This window comes from Punica granatum, chromosome 3, assembly GCF_007655135.1.
Source record: "Punica granatum isolate Tunisia-2019 chromosome 3, ASM765513v2, whole genome shotgun sequence".
Taxonomy (NCBI): domain Eukaryota; kingdom Viridiplantae; phylum Streptophyta; class Magnoliopsida; order Myrtales; family Lythraceae; genus Punica; species Punica granatum.
The window spans coordinates 21,563,494-21,579,928 of NC_045129.1; the positions used below are offsets into that span (position 1 = coordinate 21,563,494).

At 49.4% G+C, this 16,435-nt stretch overlaps 1 protein-coding gene across 1 annotated transcript; it reads right to left on the minus strand.

Moving 5' to 3' along the window:
- Positions 1-15,121: 15,121 nt before the first annotated feature.
- On the minus strand, positions 15,122-15,995 carry LOC116201137 (PRA1 family protein F3-like). The gene has a single exon (XM_031532262.1). It carries the CDS (start codon positions 15,843-15,845, stop codon positions 15,264-15,266), a length of 582 nt encoding a protein of 193 aa, XP_031388122.1. The 5' UTR covers positions 15,846-15,995; the 3' UTR covers positions 15,122-15,263.
- Between the last annotated feature and the right edge of the window lie 440 nt (positions 15,996-16,435).

A 16,435-nucleotide genomic window follows, 5' to 3' on the forward strand; every position in this document is an offset into this window, starting at 1 on the left:
CCCGGCGGGCCTCAATAATTTCATGGCAGGAGGGGCGAAAGCCAAGTCCCCTCCTATGCTTGTACGCTTCAACTTCAATGGGGCGGTTGATTCCTTGCCCGCGCGCTCCAAGGCCCGTGCCGGGGATGTAATGGTGGCGCAAAAGGACCCTCCCTATCATGCGGTCGGCGCGGGAAGGCCCGACCTTTCCGTAATCCCGAATAACGGAGACGGTCTCGAAGGAGTGGAAGGGCAGGTTTTCGTCATCCCCGATGCTGATGTAAGGGACCGCCGTCTCCTTATAGATGGCGTAATCCTCCTCCCCTTTGACCGTAATGATCTTCTCCTCGACGGTGAATTTCACCTTCTGATGTAGCGAGGACGGAATGGCGCCGGCCGAGTGGATCCAAGGCCTCCCAAGGAGTAGGCTGAAGGCGTTCGGGATATCCAAAACTTGGAATGTGACGCTAAAGGAGCATGGGCCGATATCTATGAGGAGATCGATTTCACCGTTCACCTCTCTCCTCGAACCATCAAAGGCTCGGACCGCTGTTTTGCTAGGGCGGATGCGGTTGAGATCCACATTCATCTGCTTCAAAGTGGTCACCGGGCATACGTTGAGCGCGGAACCGTTGTCGATCATGACCCGGCCCACGATATGGTTGTTGCACTTGCAGACGATGTGCAGTGCCCGGGAGTGCGCGCATCCTTCAGAGGGGAGCTCATCGTCCGAAAACGAGATGGTGTTGGAGAAAATAGAGTTGACGGTTTCCTCTATCCGGTCCGGGGGCGTCCCTTTGGGGACTTGCGCGGCCGTCAGGACGCGCATGAGGGCCTCCCTGTGAGGTTCCGAGTTGAGTAGGAGGGCAAGTAACGAGATGTGGGCCGGAGATTTGGCCATCTGCTCTACCACCTTATACTCGCTTGCTTTGATGACCTTCATGAAGGCTTCGGCCTCCTCTTCTGTCACCTTCTTGGACGAAGCAGGCAGGGTGCTAGGCCTCCTCTCTTCTTCGGCAGCGGGTGCCTTCCCTTTGTCGGTGGTCGCCGGGTTCTCATATAGCCGCCCTGAGCGGGTTATGCCCATGACACCGAATTGTTGCTCTAGCCTCCCGACACTTCCCTCATAGGTCCAGGGGACCCTATCGTTCGAGTATGGCTCCCGGGCGGGGACGTCTATGACAAGCGGGGCATGAGGCACGTCTACCCCGGTGAACCCGACTGCGACTTCCGTCGGTACGTATTCAATCACAACGGGAGAGAACCCATCTTGTTTGCCTTCGTCCTCGCTTGACGTGCACACGGTGATCATGTTGATGGAAGGCCCCGGAGCCGGCCCATGGTCAGGAAGAGGATTGGCCTGTACGTTCGGAGGCCTTACAGCATTGAATACGAGCTCCTTCGCATCGATCATTTCCTGAACCCTCTCCCTCAATCTCCAACAAGTGTCCAGGGTGTGCCCTGGTGCACCCCGATGGTATTCGCACTGCTTGCTTTGATCTTGGATGGTGGGATCGAAGCTTGGGCCGGGCGCTATTGTCCCGATCTTATCGCGAACTTGCCGATAGATGTGGGAAAGCGGGACCGGTAGGGCCGGGTATTGTCGGCGGGGTCGCGGTTGTGGTGTGCCGCCCTGTTGACTTTGCGGGGGCGGGGCCCGTTGTGCCGGCTGAGTAGTCCTAGGAGCCGGAGGTTGATATTGAGGGGCTTGGGATGGAGCAGGGGCATAATGATGGACGACGGGCGACGACACCGCAGGTATGGGTGGAGGCGGCAGTGCGGAATAGTAGATTGATTGGGCAGGGGCTTGAGGTCGATACTGAGGTGCCTGCGGGGCGAATGAGGGAGCTGCGGGAGGCGCCGCCGTGTAGTTCATCGAATATTGCTGGGGGGCCTGTTGCGCGGTGCTGACGGTATTCACCGAAATTTCCTTTCCCCTTCTCCCGCTTGAGGATGATGATGTCGCGGAGACCTTCTTTGACGACTCCTCTCCTTTGCTGGTGGGGTTCCTCCATTCTTCCAAGCTTGATGCCCAAGTCCAACTTCTTTCCGGCCTCGATGAGGTCGGAGAACGACGAAGTGTGCGCCAACAAGTGCGAGTAATATACCCCTCTCAGCGTGGAGTGGAACAATTGGATCTGTTGCACCTCGCTGATCGGAGGGATGTGCTTTGCCGCTTGGGCTCGCCACTTGGCAGCATACTCCTCAAACCTTTGGCCCCTCGCCATCTCTTTGGTGCTTAGCTCCAATAGGGTGGGAGGCGCTTCTGCGCAATACCGATACTGGTCGGTGAACTTCCGGGAGAGGTCCTCCCACGTTGGGATGTCTTCGGCCTTCAACGACATGAACCAATCGAGGGCCGATCCTGACAGGCTATCCTGGAAGGAGTGGATGACGAATTCCTCGTATTCCCAATACTGCAGCATCTTCCCTCGGTAATGGCGGAGGTGGTGGCGCGGATCCGTCGTGCCTTCATAAGTCTTGAACTCTGGAACCTTGAACTTCGGGGGCAGCCGCATGCCCGGGAATAGGCTACAGTCGCCGTAGCGGGTGTTGGGGCGAACGTCGTTCGCTTGTAGGGCCCGTATAGTTTCCTCCACTCGCTTCAACCTACGCTCCTGTTTGGCGTCGGCCTCGGGGAAGAAGTGCGTTGGTGAGGCGAGTTGGGCCGCATGAGTCGGCGTGCCCGGTTCGTGGAAGGTGGTGTTTATGGGGGGCGGTGCCTGGTAGGAGAGACCGACGTGAGGCTGCAGAGTCGGATAAGGAGGGAGTTCCGTGGCTTGAGGATGAGTTGGAGCAGGTGCTGTGGTTGCCGGGAAAACCGTCGGCGGAGGCGCCGTGTAGATCATAGCCGGAGCCGGTATGGGAGCAGGTGGAGGTGCAGACAGGGTGTGCTCCGCGGATAGGAAGGTAGCCGGTGGAAGAGGGACTACCGAAGGGGCCGGCGGTGGCGGAAATTGACTTGTGAAGGGGTGGACCGTGGGCGTATACAGCGTTGGCGGTGCGGGAGCTTCAACGTTCTCCGGGGCTTGGATCGGTGGAGCCCACAGGGTCGGATCGACTGTTGGTCCCGGTCCCGGGGGAGGAGTAGAACTCGAGGAGGCCCGGTTGGGTCCTCTAAGCAATGCGAGCAGCTCCGCCATATTAGTGGCCATTTGGTTGACCGTGCCCTCGAGGGCCGCAATGCGGGCTTGGTCATCGGTGGCTGCGGATGTTGGTGAGGCCGGTGGGAGAGGCGCCCCTGAAGGTGCCGGGGGCGGGAGATGCGTCGGAAGGGCGCCAGAGTATGCGGGGAGTACGCCTGCAGGAGTAAGAGGTGGTAGAGCGTGTGTCTGCGGTGGTTGAGAGAGGGTCGGGACCGAAGGGTTGACTTCTTCGGAAATATCGACGTGATCTCCTTCCGCCATTCTGAGACGTTGACGAGTCGGGTAGCGGTGTGACGCCAGTGGTAATCACCTAGATTCCAAGAATGTGTAAGGACAGACACCAATATCTCAAATGATGAGTGCGGAATTAAGTAAAATGACAAAATGTATGAGATGCATGAGCTTTCAAAACACTAATGTCATTACATTGATTGGCTCCAAGTTCCACGGTTTTACAAAATAGAACATTCGGAAGAAAGGAAAGGAACACAAATGTAAAGCCGACATCCCTTTGCGCTCGGTGGCCGCTCGAAAGTGGCGTGGGCCCGAGCGAGGGCAAAAAATGGGTGCGCCTACTAATCCTAAGGATGGGCGAGGTTGCGCGCCTCTTATGCACTCGATCCAACTCCGCGTCCAAGCGGGCCATCTCCCGGTCTAAGTGTGCGACCCGGGCGCGTGCTCGAGTCAGCTGTGTCTGAACCTCCCTGTAGTCCGCGACCTCTGCGCGGGCGTCGACAAGCTCGCAACGGAGCCTATCCCGTTCCTCCCTGACGGCCCGTAGCTCCGTGTGCATGGCCGCTTGGATAGAACTCTCGGCTTCGGGAGCGAGGGTGGATGTAGCGCGGAGAGTCGGGGCGGCCTAAGGCCGTTGTGGTGGTGTCGATCCTTGCGGGTAGAACTGGGCTACGTATGCTGAGGTGGCAGAAAATGCTCGCTCCTCGTCGGTAGGATGCTCGGGGAAATACAGGCGCTGTATGGTGCTAACATCCCGCTGACGGCGGATCTCCCGAATCTGTAGGAACCTATCGGGGGCTGTGGACGTGGAGTCGGCCCATTGGAGACGGAAAGGTAGACGGTCCGCCTCGGCGGGAATGTCCTGTAGGCCGCCGAGTTATCTGATTACTCGGCCGGGAAATATGAGGGTGCTCCCCAAATGGCTGAGGAGGGGAACTCCCACGATTCCGGGACATCCCGTGATCATGGGGCCGCCGGGGTTCCATCGGGCGACCCAAAGGAATCGTGAGGGCGTCAGCTCGCGCCAAAAGCGCCTCCATTCCGAGAAGCTGTGCTCGGGAGGTGGGATGACCGGTGCCAAGCGTTCGATCAGCGAGCGCTCATCGGCGATGTAGGAGAACGGATGTGACGTGCAGAACGGGCGGACATGAGCTAGAAGCCAAATCTGTAGCAAGTGCGGAGATCCTCTCATCCTTCCACGCCGAACCTCCCTGACATAGTCAAGAGACCGAACGGTCTCGGCTAGCAAAGCCTCCACATAACGATGGCCTCCTACCGCTTGGAGGATGACTTGGGCTATAGCCCCGTCGATGAGATTCGGCGAGTACGGGAACAGGAGGGTGCCAAAGATCAAGAGCAGGAATCCGTGGCAAGCATCGCGCTGATAGGAAGCCGTAGTAGGCGTCATTGCGCGGAGGAGCGTCCAATCGGAGAGCCATGCAATCCGGATGCCTTGATCCCACCTTTGATGAAGCTCCTCGTGGAAGTCTTGAGCGGGTATGCGGAGAAGAGCAGAGAGCTGACCCTGGATGGTTGTGAACGGGTTGGGCCTGAATATGCCTTGGGTCGTGGGTGTGGGCCTCTGGATGAGTGCCGTGTATTCCTCTATCGTAGGAGCTAACTCCGTACCCTGGAAGTTGAATACTGCGTGCTCGGGATCCCAAAATTCGGTGGCAGTCCTCAAGAAGATCCAGTCTACCGGGGTCTCGGTGAGCATGACCACGTCTCCGATGATGTCCTGGATGAATGCGTGGTCCACCGATCGGAGAGTCCTCCAGATGCGCATGATGTCTTGCCTTGGCGGTGTGATTGCTTCGAGCCTAAGACCTGGAGCCGGGCGGTCCATCCTTACCTAGATGGGAGATGTCGGCTTAACATTTTTAGGATCAAATCAATGTAATGTCCTAGGTTTTTCGAAAAAATGTATGCAGTGCGGAAAGATAAACTATAGTTGTGTTCTTTACAGTATACATCGCTCTTTCTTATAAAAACAACAAAAATGCCCGTCCTAAAAAAAAACTACGGGCCGACTCAAGGACTCGACTTGGGGTCGGTTGACGGCATGGAGGTAAAAATTGGTCCAGCATGACGGTCCCTGTGTATGCATGGTTTTTAGTGCTACTGGGAGAACCGCTAACTAGGGATGGGGGCTCCCGACTCAAGGGTGTGAATTCCTTGAAATCGAGCGAGGATCTTTGGGGGCCGGTTCGGTGGCATAGCCGACTCGATCCGTTCCCTTACTCGGAACCTCTGACTAACCTAGCTTCCTATATTGGTGCCCGTGGGATGTCGGACAAGGTCCCTAAGAATCTAGTATGATGTGCAATGCATGTGCGGGAAATAAGATGCGTAAAGTAGATAAGCGGGAAATGCGGAAAGCGGTAAATAGACAAGCAAACAAACAAGCGGGAACGAGCCCGAACCCTCTAAGTCCCCAGTGGAGTCGCCAAGCTGTGCGCACCCGAATTTGATCTCGTCGGGGCACGCATGCGCGCGCCTAAGCAAACGCGGCTTGGGAGTGTCCACCTTCCCGGGGATGCGCGACGGACGCACATGAGAAGGAGTCGCCACTTGCCATTTTACGACCCGAGGGTCGAGGGCCGGCAAGTTACCCGGGTCTAGGGGTACGGGGTACACCTAAATGCTAAGGCAATGGTCGTACGGAATAGAAAGTTCCGAATTCGGGGGTTCTATTACTTGCGGGCCTATATCCCGCACGCCCTTTCGGTACTCTAGCTTGCTAGGCTTGCCATTTTGTTTATTCACCGCGTGATTTAGGGTCGCACTTGACTAGCCCGTTTTGACACCGTAAAATCGATGAATCGATTGAGTTGGGCCAAGAATCCGAAAGATGAGTAGGCTTGTGAGTCAAGGAATCGGTTCGCTATCTTAGCGTTACAGTTCTTCGAACCGTGACGGTCTATTCCTTGCGCGAACCAAGACCATGATTATTCGAGCTTACTCACCCTTTGGTGGCGATAGACCAACTTGACCAATCCGGCACTCGGACCTCTCGCTCACCGATCGGGGATCCTTACAAGTAAATGGACATACAAATAGAATCCTCACAATGTTCCCTCGTAAAATTACAAAATGCAACTGAATAAGTAAATGGATCCCGATCGGTTTGCATTGGGCCAATATTCCGCTCCGGCTCACCGAGTATTTTGAATAGCCGATAAACAAATTAAGGCAACGCGGGCTCAAGGAGCCGGGGGTCGGGTCCGATCGATCCAACGGTCTTTGGGAGAACCGGTCGGTTCCCACTGTGTCCGATGGGCCGATCGAGCTCCCGGGTGATATCTAAACCCGTTTCACACGCTCGATCCAAATCCGCCTTCCACATAGGCCGCATTCGGAGTGTGACAGTGAATCGAGGCTAGATCCCATTCCGCACTCGGGTTGCACGCGCTCGGTGAATTAGGAGGCGTTGGACCTCGTGTTCGGTAGTTTGGGGCATTGGACCCCGTGTAACACGTAGCCTATGGGCTCAGGCCCGAATCGCGATAAATCATCAAAAGCAAGAACAAAACAGAAGAAAACTGATATAACTGACACGTTACAGACAACAACTGACAATTGTCGGTGAATACAGACAAGTGGTGTATTAAGTCGAATGTACGTGACTTAATCAGTTATTACCCGTGGTTGATTGGCAAACAATGCATCTAACCTAGGCAAACATAGAGGGCGGGCTAGGATAAGGTTCTAAGCCAATTACATATGTGTGTTTATTTTATGACTCTTATTCAGTTAAGTGTCACTGTGGTTTCACCGAATTAGCCAAACTCGTGTTTTGACTCTAGATTGGAATCTACCATTCCCCCTATTTATTATCTAGTGTTTGATTAGGCCAAATGCACGATTAATCCGGTTGTTCGTGTTTTGTAACTGAAATAAAATGATCCCCACTGAATCTACAATAGGAAGAAGGAAACACCGAAGACGAACGAAATGGGCCACACGAATGAAACTCGTACCCGAACGGGTTGCCCTTTTTCGTTCATAGTTCTAGGTGTTTCCAACTCCCTAAACCTAGGGTATCGGTGAATCACGGAATGATGATTATGCCCTTGGATGATAAAATTGTGGTGTTCGTATACAAATTGGAGATCGTGTTGCACGAGGGAGTCTAAGGAGGACTCTCGTGCCCCGACTCGGGCCGCCTCAAATTGGGCCCGGACTCGAGTCACGGCACGTGAGTATTCCCTAGACATCAATTCTATTCGTGTTACGCATCTCGGTATTTTGAAATTGTGAATTTTAGTGGAAAAGGAGATTCACGCCGTTCCGTAAATCATCGATGCGTTTTACCAATTAAGGATCAATTAACCCGATTATTTAGTCCATGTGACTTAGTTAACCGAATGATGCGCATCCCGTTTTCCCATTTGTGAAATCCTTCAGTGATTATTAATTCTCGTTGCAATTACGGTTCCGACGTGCGACGTCCGGATCTAGCAAGCCTAATAAATAATAATCATGTAGAATATGATTAAAGGGGAATATGATAAAAAAAACAATTCCAAGGGTCGTCTTCGGAAGGACGGAAAGACCAAACGAGGCTCCAAGGAGTGGAAGGAGGGCTCGGCCATTCCCCAAATGTGATCGGCCGAACACTCCTTGACCCGGTTCGAGTCTCGATGGGTCTTTCGTGTCATTCCTAGCCGATCATTGCATGCATCAAACAATCCGCACATGAGAACAATGTATATTTCCCTAAATCGGGACTAACACGATCACGGTTTACATGAATAAACACACAAAGCATACAACGAGTCATATTTATGGAATTAACGAATGAACTTAATTTATTTCATGGTGGTCTTAGTGATATTACATGGGAAATACACGGCATCAAGGAGAAAGAAGAGCCCTAGGGGTTCGGTTAGGCCAAGGAGCCTCACGGATCACCCATCGCAAGGGTATGGCCGTGAGCCCCTTTGACATAACCGAACCATCTAAGGGCTCTCCCTCCTAGATTCCGAGCCATTCCCTTCGTTAGACACCTCTTAGCCACTGTTAGGACCTTCCCGAACGTGGAGATGGTCTAATCCGAGAGAATGAAACGGTTGTGGACTCGAAGGAGCCAAGGAGGCTCACGGCCCATCCCCTATGAGGTTCGGCCGGGAGGTTCCGTGGCTCTCTCGAGTCTATATCCGTTTCATTCCCCTAGATTCGGACCACATCACGTATACATGCATGTTTACACGATCATATAGACGTAGAATAACAAGATGGAACACGTACGTTGCATGAGGATGCATGGCAAGTTCGGATCTAAAAGAAAAATGAAATCTTGCATGCATACCGACTTTTAAAACGTATAAACACTTCATACAAGTAAAGATAGAAAGTCCTAACTCTTCTAAGTTGTAAAGGGATGTTACCTAGCCTCGTTGCAAGAGGGAAAGAGTCGGGGAAGTGGCCGTGGGAGTCGCTAGACCCGGCTGGACGTTGCGGACAGTGGGTGACCCGGGTAAGGCGCGGCTGTAGCAGTCACGGGAGAAAGGCTTGGCACGCTAGCTCCGGTCACGGCACGGTGCGAGGTCGGGCTCGTTGGACTCCTAAGGAGTAGATCTAGGTGGTCGTGGAAAGCTCCGAGCGTGCCGAACCCTGAATAAGTCGGAAACGACGAGAGAAGTTCCGGTAAAAAAAAAACAGAAACCCGGTTAGTGAAAATGGGTAGAACGGAGGTCGTGCACGGTTGGTCGGCCCTCGGACCGTGACCACCTCTTCACGGGGTAGGGTGAGGGTTGTGAGGAACCCTTTAAATGTGATGGCACGACTCTCCGAGGTCGTGGGATGAAATGGCACGCCGTTAGTGTTCGGTGCGCGCGGTGAGGGTCTCGGAACCCGATTGCAATTTCGACTGGAACGGGGTGTTGGGGACCTCAAATCGAAAATCCAAGTCCGGAAATGGACTTAGGGGGTAGGAAATATGTAGGCTATGAAGTTTGAGAATTTTTGGGTTAAGTCGGGTCGGGTGGTTACCGGAATACCGGGTGGTTTTCCGGCGGTTTTGGCCGGTTTCGGCCTTGGCAAAGGGTGGACGGAAGTGAGGGGATGGGCTGAGGTTTGAGAGAGTTCTTGAGAGAGATTGGCTTGAGAGAGAGTGAAATTGAAGAAATCATTAAGTCTAATGGTAAAAGGGCTTATAAAGGGAAGGCTAATGACTTGATTAAGTGAAGTTAAGTGTGGTTTAGTGGGCTAACCTAGGGCTGCCGAATTTCAATGGGGAATTAGGGAGGGGTAGATGTCTTGTAGAGTGTGGGGAAAGGAAAGGAAGGAGTGATGGGTGTGATAGGATGTGATAGGAAGTCATGGATGGATGGAGGGAGGTGATGGATGGGAGGGAAATTCAAATGTGTGGTGGGGGTGAGTTGGAGCCGACGGTGGGAGAGGCTTGAGCCGCGGCTTGGGCTGTCCAATCCGAGCCGAGGGTTGAGCCATGGCTTGGGTTGAGCCGCGGCTTGATGGCTTGGCTTGGCTAGGCTGTGGGTCCCATCCGATTAGGAGAAAAGCCGGCAAACGCTTGAGACTTGATTGAGCTCGCGTCCGACCTCCGATGTCCAATTAATTTGAAGATTTGGAATGCTTGGACTACGAGGATTTGAGCGAGCCCAATATCGCCATGCGTCGCGTGGACGAACGTTCGGGCGACTCGGCGCCTCGGGAATCGGTTTCGCCCCGTTTAGACGTTCGGAGTGGAATTTAGCGCCCCTCGACCCCCGATTGACCTTTGTGCATCCTTGCGTTTGTTTTGACGATCCTTTTGCCCTGCGGGGGATCGTTGGCCCGTTTGTCCTCGGTCGGGGACCGTTGGCCCGGGAAGGCCTAGGGACTTCGACCAGGATTTTCTCAGTGTGCCTTGAATGCCTTGAAGTGCTTGGAGGTTATCGTGAGGTACTCAGAGATCGTTGTGGTCTCTGCTTTCCGTGGAAATACCCGAAGGTTCACCGGGAGGCGTTCGTGATCACTGAAGCGTACTTCGGGAGATCGAGCCGAGTTCCGGAAGGTTGTCTGAAACTTGTTCCCTGGCCCTGGTGGTCCCTGGGCGCCTGTAGACCCGTTTTGAGGGGCCGCTTGCTTGTCAGTGGAGCGAACCCCGGGAGCTCTGTCAGAAAAGGCGTCCGTGGGGGATCGAGGTGTCCCGGCTTAAGCAGGATGTCCCGGAAATGCGCCCGGACGTGTCATTGGTCATTTTGGCACTAGGAGGGATTTTTGGAGCCCCATATTGGGCACCTTTCGGTGCTTCGGTGACTCAGTGATGAATAGTGCCACAATGCCAGCTCCGATGTTTTCGGGATTCCTCGTTCGTCTGTTCTTCTGACTGCTTTCTTCCGCCTTTCTCGGTGGACCGTGTTTTTCTTTATTGTTCATGACCCCGTGCCCGCCTATTTGCCTCCGATTGCCGGGCGATGAATAGTGTCCCGAGTTTCAGTCGGGAATCCTTGTGCGGGAAGCCGGTGGACCAAAATGGGGTGCTGACACGGCCTATGTGGAAGGCAATTTGGATTGGGCGTGTGAAACGGATCTAGATATCACCCGGGAACTCGATCGGTCCATCGGATACAGTGAGAACCGACCGGTTCTCCCGTAAACCGTTGGATCGATCGGACCCGACCCCCGGCTCCTTGAGCCCGCGTTGCCTTAATTCGTTTATCGGTTATTCAAAATATACGGTGAGTTGGAGCGGAATATTGGCCCAATGCAAGCCGATCGAGATCCATTTACTCATTCAGTTGTACTTTGTAATTAGTCGAGAGAACATTGTGAGAATTCTATTTGTATGTTCATTCATATACTTGTAAGGATCCCGATCGATGAGCGAGAGGTCCGAATGCCGAATCGGTTAAGTTGGTCTATTCCTACCAAAGGGTGAGTGAGCTCGGATACTCGTGGCCTCGGTTCACGCAGGGAATCGGCCATCATGGTTCGGTGAACTGTAGCGCTAAGATAGTGAACCGATTCCTCGATGCACCAACATACTCACCTTTTGGATGTTCGGCCCAACTTGATCAATTCATCGAATTTACGGTGTCAAAACGGGCGAGTCGAGTACAACTCTAAATCACGCGGTAAATAAACAAAATGGCAAGCTTAGCAAGTTAGAGTACCGAAAGGGCGTGCGGGATATAGGCCCGCATATAATAGAACCCCCGAATTCGGAATTTCCGATTCCGTACAACCATTGCCTTAGCATTTAGGTGTACCCCGTACCCCTAGACCCGGGTAACTTGCCGGCCCTCGACCTTCGGGTCGTAAAATGGCAAGTGGCGACTCTTTCTCAAGTGCGTCCGTCGCGCGTCCCCAGGAAGGTGGGCACTCCCAAGCCGCATTGCATAGGCTTCGCGCATGCGTGCCCCGACGAGATGAAATTCGGGTGCGCACACATTGTATCATCATTTTTTGAAATGGGCACCGAGTTGAGTGATATGAGGCGAAAGGAAGACTTTCATTTATCATATCCTCAGTTCTGTATCCAAGGATCTCCAAATTATGTCGTTTCCTAAACAACTTGAATATGATGTGAATACAAAAGCTAGAAATGGAAGTTAAGGGTCTCAAAGGAACTAGAAGTACTTAACTTGATGTGAATTGGCATTCAAGCATCTTTTCCTCTTTGTTTTATATTGTTCTTTATTTTTTAATAGTTTATAATTATTTACTATTAATATCTACATAACCCACTAAGCTACTTGCAACTAATACTACCAAGAGAATAAATTTTCCCTCTTCCTCTAAACCTAACTAGGTAGACGTACTATACAATTCCATTTCTTTTCCAGAATTAAGCAGTGTTTGTAACTTCTATAAGATGTTGAGTAAATGAGACAAAAAATCATGATCTTTCACTCTTGGGAGGGTCCGACAGCCCCTCTATCTTGAAGTACTAGGGTTCATCGAGCCCTAGCTCCTGTTGCTGGGGCCCATCGAGCCCCAGCAGTTGTTGTTGGGGCTCGTCTAGTGATGCGATTCCCGCTAAGAATAATGAGACCCGACAATAAAAAGATCCCAAGATCGTTCTATGATCAGAATTGATTGACAAACATTCGACCCATTGTTTACGACATAAACAAGAACCTTGGTATAACTGATATCAACTCATTGTTTACTGCGAAACAAGAATCTCGGTATAGGAAGATGCCACAAACGGTGGTGGAAATCCGTTTGATAAGTCGATGATGAACGCCACGAAAATTTTCAATAAGTTCGAATTAGCTCTTCAAGAACCAAAGAGAATACTCTCACAATTTTATGAATGTTCATCCTTTAAAAATTAACCAAGATAAGTATATATAAACCAAAACTAATCCTAATTTGGCCATATCTCTTCGTAAAGATAAGGAAAATAAAATCTAAAGTATCGATAGAGATATGACTTAATCTATAAAGATATGAAATCTAAATATTTCTAGAATATCTCCATGAGATTTAAACTTTAAACAAATCTAATGATATCTTCTCTTGATCTTCAATAAATATTCTAGAAACTTCTAAAAAATGACATTATCATGGGATTAATCATCTGCATTATAGACATTACTTTTCCAGTGGTCTCTCATCGCATCGCAAAAATCCATCACTTTGTACTTCGACTTCCATTCACGAGTTTTCTTGTACTTCGACTCCCTCAAATAATTGCTAATTTAAGCTTAGCCTTGGCCTAAATCTTCTAGAACTTGAATCATGTTGATGCATCTTTGTTGATCACGTGGTTCATGCTCAATGGGCCTCCACGAATTTGCTTGAGCCCAAACCTCTTTAATTAGGCCGTTGAGTACATCTTTAAACTTTTTTGCTCATGCCCTCGTAACCGGTCCAATTGGAACTTGAACTAGATCCCTTGAAATTGTGCTACGATTTGCATCATCTAGCACCTTTGTTCGTGCTGGTAGGGCTCATCGAGCGCCAGCCACTGTGCTGGGGGGTGGGGGGGGCTTGGTGGCCTTTCCTCTTGCTGGAAGGGGCTTAATGACCTCTTGTTGTCATAAGGAGGGGCTCGTCGAGCCTTTCCAAGGGGAGAGGAGTTCGCCTGCCCCTCGTCTCGATAGGAGGCCGGGGCTCATCGAGCCCTTTCATCTCGGAGGTCGTTTGCCTATCAGAGAGGTCCTTCATCCTTGAAGAGTCGAGCTCATTGTGCCCTCCCCTGGCGATATTCGCAGGTTGGTGGCCCACCATTTAGGCTCGTTTCACAGTCATGATCCAGGTGCCTTCCCACGTGCTTTGGGTTCAATTGAGATCTGGGGGCTTGGTCCGACTCAAATATAGGATACCATTTCAAACACATTATTTTCATAAACAGTTGGGTAAACAGAGTGGTTTCGAATGGACCAAAACAGGGTACTATGTGTAGGTTCAATATCCGCTTGAATGATATTTCTGACTATGCGAATGCATCTCTTTTAGATGTTCCAACAAGGTACTTCCAACAAATTGTTGCCAAAACGATGAGAAAATTTTAAAGACACTGAAGCACTAGAAAATAACATATTTTGTCTTTTAGGTTCTTACAACTTAGAAGAACAATGAAATTAAATCTAAAAATTAAAAAACAATTGAATTTCAGAAAATAAAAAATCAACAGATTAGGGTAGGGTAAAAAGTAAGAACCGAGAAGTCCAGCCCCATCTTCTCTATTCTTCCGATTCCCTTTTTTCTATATGTTAATTTCTTTTCTAGTATTCTGAAATTTAAAATATTTTATTTTACTCACCGAAAAAATATTTTATTTTACCTGTTTAAAACGGATTCGTCGAACTCCACCTATAGCTCCCTTCTATTGGTTTTTCTTCCTTTTTCTTTTTTCCATTTCTTGATTTTCTTCTTATATATTATGAATATCCTAGCTATCTAGTGCGGAAATCAATGCAAATGGGATCGGTCAAGCAAAGAGATGTGGCAGTTTCTGATACGACCTCATCTCCTCGTATTAGGGTACATCCCTACAATCATTTCCTTTTTGTGTTTCTTTGGGTCATGAATCCCAACAATGACTAAATCATCTTTGGGCGCAAATGTAATGTACGTAAAGTATATAAGTATATGGGTATGGGAGTGAAAACTCGATAAATTATACCACGTGTGTACATACTGATTTTGGTGTTAAGTGTGTCAACCATAATAGTTGATATATAGTTCCAACATAGCCGTGCTAAAGCTGGTTTTTTTTTTTTTTCAAATTACCATTACTGAATATATTTTAATTAATATTTTCACAAAAAAGAATAGATTGTAATTAATAGTGAGCTATTGATTTGGGACTAATTAATGGTAAAATTACAAAAAAAGGAATGTAATTTAGTGATGCACACTCTCACTTGTCAACTATGAGGTTGCAAGTTCCATTCCCGTAATTTATTAATTATTAAAATTTGTATTTCACTGTATAAGGCACATAGATCTCCCTTATAACAAAAAAATAAATTTATTTTTAAAAAATTCTCACTAATCTCATTTCTCCTCCTATTTTGTTTCTCTCCATGCTCTCCTCTCAATTGTACGTCCATTTTCTTCCCCAATAATATAATTAGCAATTTAATTACTTATCTCGTATTTTATGATAATTCAATTCTTTAAATTACATTCTAATTAAAATTGCCAACGAGTTAGAGATAACATAAATATTTATTATTTTTCCAATTAAGAGTGAATAATATTTAAATATCAATTTCATATATTAATGAAATAAATTATTAATAATCATATTATTTATTTTTATCATTGTGTATGAAGTGCGGGTATAACTCAAGTAAAACTTAAAAGAAAAAGATAAAAGGGGTTCATTAGAGCAAAATTGACAATAGTAACGGAGATTAATTACTGATTTGGCCAGAAAAGGAAAAGAGAAGCAAATGACCGAGAAAGCGTTCACAGAAAAGGGGCAGGGAAGCAATCAAGTCAAGTGGAGGGCGGCGATCCACTTCCAGCAACACCCGTCATAAACCCTCGCGTCCCACCGGTCTCGTTGTCCACGAGCAGGTCGTCCGTCTTCCTCAGGGTGGCATGGGCCACTACAACCGCCGCCCCGATCAGCAACGCCACTAGAATGTTGATGGTCGCGTGGGTCAGCAGAAGGAACACGACCGTCAGCACCGCCATCACAATCAGCACCAGGCGGTCGTCGACTGTCCTGCTGAACACCTCAAGCGGTTCGTCCCTCAGGAAGTAGAGGAAGATCCATGCAGCCATGATGATGATGAACACGATGAGCGAGATTGGGTGCCAGAGCAGGCCGAGGAAGAGGACTAACAGCACTATGATTGCGTAGTTTGCCCGGAAGTAGACGATATTGGTTCTGGCCCGGGAGAGTGAGTGGGAGAAGCTTGAAGGCAGCCTCATCGACTGAATGTTGAACATCTCCCTCCAAAGACGGCGGTTCGCAAGGCCTGATTTGAACCGCTCCTTTGGGCGGGAGATGTACTCGAGTTTAGGGGACTCGCCTGCGCCGGCAGAGGCCGGGATTGTGCCATAGGATGCCATATTCTGAAAATGATATGGGGGCAGGTTTCGGTGGCGGAAGATTGTTTCAAATGAAGAAGGGATGACGAAGAGGGCAAAGAGCAAGGCACGCGAGGGGCGTGCAAGGGGGTCGGGCGGTGCAATTTATGGATATGAAGGAGGGAGGTATATAGTTAATTTGTTCTGACTGATGTACTTTTTTTTCCTTTTCTTCTGTGATGGTTTTCCATGTAGAATTCTATTGCCATTGGAAGATATTTTACTCTTTTTTGGTAGAAGATTTTTATCCTTTCGGTGAGAGCAGGGATGTTCAAGGCTGAAATAAATCCCGGTTGGATCGTTGTTAATCCTCAGGAAGATATATTTCAGTTATATGGAATCATGAGTCTATGAACGAAAAAAATAAAAACTAAGTAAAGGTACATAACAACCAATAAAATATTAGTTTAGTGGTAACTGATAAGTTGTTTCAAGCCCCTGTCGGAGGAAAATAGAAGTTCGAGTTCCGAAAAATATACTTATTTGGAGGGATAATAAACTTTAATGCTCAATTTCTTAAAATTGCGAGAGTAATATCAGTTATAATTTTTTACCAACAAGGTATTGGTTTG

Coding starts and splice junctions, on each gene's coding strand:
- LOC116201137 (XM_031532262.1), bottom strand. CDS start 15,845: ATGGCATCCTATGGCACAATCCCGGCCTCTGCCGGCGCAGGCGAGTCC.